The sequence below is a fragment of the Schistosoma mansoni genome (genome assembly GCF_000237925.1).
Source record: "Schistosoma mansoni, WGS project CABG00000000 data, chromosome 1 unplaced supercontig 0153, strain Puerto Rico, whole genome shotgun sequence".
Classification (NCBI taxonomy): Eukaryota; Metazoa; Platyhelminthes; class Trematoda; order Strigeidida; family Schistosomatidae; genus Schistosoma; species Schistosoma mansoni.
The window spans coordinates 315,414-321,717 of record NW_017385994.1 but is presented as its reverse complement, the minus strand read 5'-3'; the positions used below and the strand labels follow the sequence as shown (position 1 = coordinate 321,717).

Here is a 6,304-nt window from a genome sequence, read left to right as displayed (position 1 = left end):
ATATAGTACTAGTAATCGACAGTCAGTTTTCTTGAATGATATGCAAACAGTCTATGTGTTTATTCATCAACATTACCAATCCCACATCATCTCGTTTACGTGTGAGTAAGGTTTCATCGTTTCTTAACTTCTCTATTGCTTCACAGTGCTACTTGACAAACGAACCTTCCGTAGTGTACCTTCCTCTCAATGTTCGATTTCCCAGATATATACCTATTTCTATCATTCGCTTACACAAATGTTTTCTCCTCTCCCATATTGTGTAATCTACATCATTGTGTTGCTTGACTCCTTAGTTGGCATATACGTTCTCATGTTTACATACATGTAACAATGTTTGTAGAGGATCTGTTCTAAAACGATATTATTCCTTACTATATCTTACTAACATTATACACAAAGCTTGCATCGACTATCAAGGATAGTGTGTTCTGTGATGATGATTGAGTAACGGTGATATCTACAAAATCTCATGCAAATGACAAATGATTACAGTTGAGTGACATACAATTCACCGTAATTTACAGATATTGATAACGAAGATGCCGATGTATTTCGTCTTTGATGCTCATAGTCATTTTGATATTTATTAATAATTTTATAAAGTGATATAAGAATTGTCGAAGCATTGTATGTTTTATGATTTGAATAACCTGTTTATATGGTGAACGAAGAATGATTGATCTAGGAATCTTAATTTGATTATTCGATTTCGAATATGAATTAACGCGAAATACCGATATCAGGGACATCTAGATGAATGCTTATTTCTTTAGTCAACATGTTTGTAGTTCAATGAATTTGAGCAATTGTGTAAAAGTAGATGACAAACAGAATAGTTACTCACAGTAATACTAAAACAGAACCGAGAGTATTTTGACTTCAATATGAATAAGTTGCGATAATTAGAACGGAATAGAAAATTACTACAGACTAACTATATTTTAGTACAAATTGGACAAATTAGATACAATATCACAAATGGATGTCTTTTGGTCCGGATAGCGTATAGGATAATTTGAAAGTTATTTTAGAGGAAATATGGAGACAACGAAATAAGTGTTCTGATAGGAACATGGTTACAGGAGTCATTCATGATGTTAACAGTGTCCATGATGGTGATGATGACCGTGATGGTGATATCCGTGATGATGATGGTGGTGATGACCATAGTCATGATGATGACCGTGATGATGATGGTGGTGACGGTGACCGTGATGGTGATATCCGTGATGATGATGGTGGTGACGGTGACCGTGGTGATGATGTCCATAATGACGATGATGGTGATGGTGATGTTTGTGGTGTCTATGGCATCCATGGTGGCCGTGATGGTGGCGGTAATGTCCATGAAGCAATTGTGATTGTGTGGCATTATCACCGTCAACAACCTGTAACACACTTGCATCAGTGTGATTATTTTCAGTCGGACTGGGTGTCGTATCTATATCTTCACTTCCATATCCACTCTCAGAATCCTTTGTCACATTATCCAGTTGCACTTGCTCAGTGACAGTGACGGTCGGTCCTATAACACAAGAAGACATCATGTCAGGCAAATATTGATGAATGAAATATGTGGGAGCATAAACAAACACAATTGAGAGTACGAAGATATTGACCTATTTGGTGGTTGGATATAGAGCTGTACTGCTAGCTCGTGAGGTGATCATCTATAAGCACTAATACACAACTCAAGAAAATGTTTGCAACACATGTCATTCGGAATAGTCAGTGAACTGAACAGAAGACTATTTCTGTGATGTCGCGTGGTCGAACAGTAACAGAAAGTTGTCTGTGATCGGACACTCAACCATATCCCTCACACAACGTGCATAAGAAACAGTAATACTTGATGAATTGAAGCGCGATGAAGGATGCATTAAAGTTGAGAGACTTTTCAGTTGGTACTTACCCTCACATATCTCAACAAAACACTAACTTACCTTCACTAGGTGAGGAGACTGATAAGGTTTCGACCATTCGGTGTTCGAAGACGAACACACTGAGTAGTAGTAAGACGATGAGTCTCATTGCCATTCTGAAAGAAAGAGAATTTTTGACCTGTTAGTAGTCAGTAAATCTTTGTTGTTGAGTTCATGTGTATTAATCAGAGTAAATGTAGTAGAGTAGTAATAGCACCACGTAAGTTACAGAAAATTCACAACTTACTCTCCTCACTCTGAATGTTTATCTTCCACTACACGATAATGTTAGTGGGAGTTGCCAATCGAGGTGTCATTTAAATACACATGTATTTATATGGCAACGAGGTCAATGGAAAATAGGTTAAGAAAGTCACGTAATAAATCAGTCAAATCAATCATGATAATCACTTGTGTTCTAATGACCAATGAATGTTCATAGACCCACTTGAGGCACATATGTTTTCTTCCGATCGTGTGTGAACTATTCGCTTCCATTGTACTTTGTGGATTGTTCAAAATCCTTGAGCATGTGACTCGCGATTCCAGCCCTTTTTTTCAGGTTGTGAATATACTGATCACCTTTTCATTGTTCACCAAGTTTAAGAGGAACACCACAACTATACACTACCCTAAGTTATCCATATAGGCATGTTCCGAAAACGTTAGTTTTTGCACATAAATGCAGGATTGAATTTCCTAGTGGCCCTGATTTCTAGGAACTTGACAGAACACCCTTGACAATCTCCATACAAAGCAGTTCACATTCAGTCCTTCAGCCTATTTCAATTGTATTTTGCTACCGGATAGGATGGTTTTCTGATCTCTGGGTTCGTCGAAGCATTTGACGCTAACTGACTATGTAGCCATTGACGAACATGTTTGTCAACCTCGGTTGGATTGTTTGGTTACTCTGTAGTGCCCTGCTTCGTTAGTAGTTCACCTCGATTAACCGTTATAATACAAGTCTTAACGTTGCATAATATCAGAAGGCAAAGGGAAGCGGCAACTACATTTTTATTGATAACTGATGCAGACCAGAAGGTTATAAGCACATGAGCAAATGTTAGCGAGCGAAGCATAAATAAGATGCATTGGAGATGGCGAGGAAGCCAACTCGCTATGAGCAAGCATTACTGAGTATTTATAGTCAGACAAAAATGAATGACAGACATATGATTAATAAGATACGAAGTGTGCACACATATACGCTCATATAAAAAGTTGTAGTGCCATGCTTCATTAATAGTTCACTTCGATAACGTTATTATACCAATCTTAACGGTGTATAAAATCAGAAGACAAAGGGAAGCGGCAACTACATTTTTATTGATAAATGATGCAGACCAAAAAGCTGTGAGCACATGAGCAAGTGTAAGCGAGCGAAGCATACATGATACGTATTGGAGATGGCTGATAAGCCAACTCGAGAATGAAGCAACATTAATGCGTATTGGAGATGGCGGGGAAGCCAACTCGTTTCAAGCAAGCGTTAATCAGTATTCATAGCAGACAAAAATGAACGACGGACATATGATGGATGAGATACGAAGTGTGCACACATATACGCTCATATAAAAAGTAGTCAAGGTTAATAAGCGAATAATTAACAAGATCAAAATATGACTCATAATGGACAGGCAAATTGGCTTGGCCAGAAGCTAGAATAAAGTATACCGGCTTAACATATAAACTGATACTACAACTCTTCCCTATGTATTTGTGTCCACATACCCACATTTGAATTGATAGATACAGTGGGATGTCACGTCATTGTTTCAATGATGTCTAAGTCCACACAGAATAATGGACTTGGTCTTCTCGATCTCAATAATAACTTGCTGTTCGTAATTGCACTCAGAGTGATCAGGAACAAAATAATTCACAGTCTATTTAACTGAACAACCAAATAAATAATCCTGAATACAAAAATTCTTCATTTACAAATCAGAATAAGCTAGATGAACCATACGAACCATGTCTGTCTGTTGCCACCCAAGTTTCCTCTCATCGTCAGTCATAATCCGGATGTACAAAGTACGTCACTGAAGTGCAAATATCTCAGATAGTACAATGTGTAAGTTGAACACTTTATGTAACTAACATACATCTGAATGTTTGACAGTTTCATAGTTTCATGTAAATGGATTGACTTAACTGGGATTAGAGTGTTGATGTCAGTGAACCATTTTATTTGTTATTTGGTTGATGGGACTGATTGACAGAGATCATAACGATTGATGTTGATTAGATGGTTGATATTGGGAATTGTGTTTGACACCATAGTCGGTCAGTTGATAAATGAACGGAGAAGTGAGGAAATGATGAGTGTTATTGTTGAGTCGGTTTCCACTTTCTGTCTCCATTCCCTCCTCATCCAACCTGTATTTTGTGTATTGCTGTATACTACTACTTGTCAATATTCAGTGATCAGTTCTATTGCTAACAATTTGTAGGCGTTTGGTATAACTGCGGTGTTTATATGAATCAATGATTTCCTTGTATTGATGACTGTTTTGATTTTGAATTCCAAATGCAGGACATTCTTTCGTGCTCATCTAATACTTCTTGATTAAATTGTGTTGTTTCTGGGATTACTAGTTTATACCATAATTCAAATACTTCAAATTATCACATTGGCGTTGCGATTGAGCTTGTGATGGAACGGCTGGATATAGATTCAGATTTTGATGATTTGGGGATTACATGGAGAGGTTCGAAATCTGGAATATGACCACGGAAGATACTGAGGATTTTAATTTTGTGGCTCACTTCCTTACATTCATCGGGAAAGAAGCATACAGCTTAATAAAGACGTTGGCATTTCCAGACAAACAGATTTCACTCCCTTACGCAACTCTCAAGCAACCACTACTGGACCATGTAAAGTATACAAATTTCGAATGCGTTAAAGGAGAAAAATTCGATGAAATGACTCGTCAGAACATCAGGAATTCCACTACTTCACTACGTCATCACATCCCAACAAGTAATGAAGGTTATTCAGATAACAGTTCACGAAGATGAGCACAAGTTTGGCAAATGCTTGTTCTAGGGCAAGTTTCACTCGTTTAATTCATGTGTATTTCGTAATTCTAAATGCTTTAAATGTGGTAAAACTGGACACATTCAGTCAGTTTGTAATACCATGGTTCGTTTCGCTGAAACTTATGCTAAAATTTGCTATTGTGATCCTATTAAGTTGCATGTTCCCAGTGATCACCTATCTTTATCCAAGACTTCTAGAAGCGATCTAACGTCACATAACAGTCCAGAGTTGAATAAAACCCAGAATCATTGTGAGAAAAAATTTCTAATCAACCAACTTCTTATCGGATCTATCGTGTTATTGTACCAGACATGGTTCGTCGTAATAATTCACATATTTCTGATGAAATTTCTTATAACTCTGAGAATAATATCTTGAATGAGTGGAATCTTGGTCAAAAACCGGATTGAGTTTTGGTAGATGCTGATTTTCCTAATGATCCGTTATTCTCTAATGAAACTCTTAATAAATTTGAGGGAAATATTTCAGAAAAATCAAATTCTGATATCATATCAAGTGTCAATATTCCTCAAAATAAATTTATCTCTAGTGGTATTCCTAATGAATGTGACAAATATGTTCCGAATGAGTGGAATTGTAGTCACATTTCTGATGTTATTATATCAGATGTTGGATATTCTCACGAACAATGTTTGTTGAGCAGAATCCCTAGTCAGTGGTATGGTGAATCAGAGGGAATAGAAAGTTTTCCTGAGGCAATCAGAGAATCAGTTTGCCCAGATATGGAGTTTGCACAGGCAGAGAATCCAAATAAAGTCCAAGATTATCCTAATGAGTATAATGCATATGCATGTTTTCCATCCGATTGTTTCGCAAGTTAATCAAGCCTAGATGAAGCACATGTGTTAATTACACATATCAATGCATATCTATCTGTGCATTCTAATATGAATAACAAAAAGAATATGTGTCATAATCTTTATGCAAGTCAAATTCACATGATGGAATACCTCAAATTATATATCGGTGTGTATCCCCAAATACTCACATAGATTAATCGCAGCGTGAGATTTGAGAAGATAATGCAAATTGGGAACGTCATATTGGTTGTCACATTGCGAAGTAAGGACCCAACATTATTTCGTGGAAGAGGGTAGTGTTGGAAAGTCTATGATGAAAATTCTAAATAACAGTGGTTTCACTACACAACCGACATGATGATTGTATACAATTGCAGGAATCATGTGAGTCTGTTCCAATTTCGGTTGTTAATTCTAATACTAACGAGTGCATTCTTTATAATACAGAGTCTATAACGAATACAATGTCAGACAGACACAGAATGAACTTAAGACGAAGACGTACAATC

General features: G+C 36.8%; 1 protein-coding gene across 1 annotated transcript; it reads right to left on the bottom strand.

Annotated features, from left to right (window-relative positions):
• Nucleotides 1–923: 923 nt before the first annotated feature.
• On the bottom strand, nt 924–1,408 carry Smp_107590 (hypothetical protein; the record flags this gene model as incomplete). Its single annotated transcript, XM_018792874.1, has 1 exon — nt 924–1,408. One exon carries the CDS (start codon nt 1,406–1,408, stop codon nt 1,031–1,033), a length of 378 nt encoding a protein of 125 aa, XP_018644049.1. The 3' UTR covers nt 924–1,030.
• Between the last annotated feature and the right edge of the window lie 4,896 nt (nt 1,409–6,304).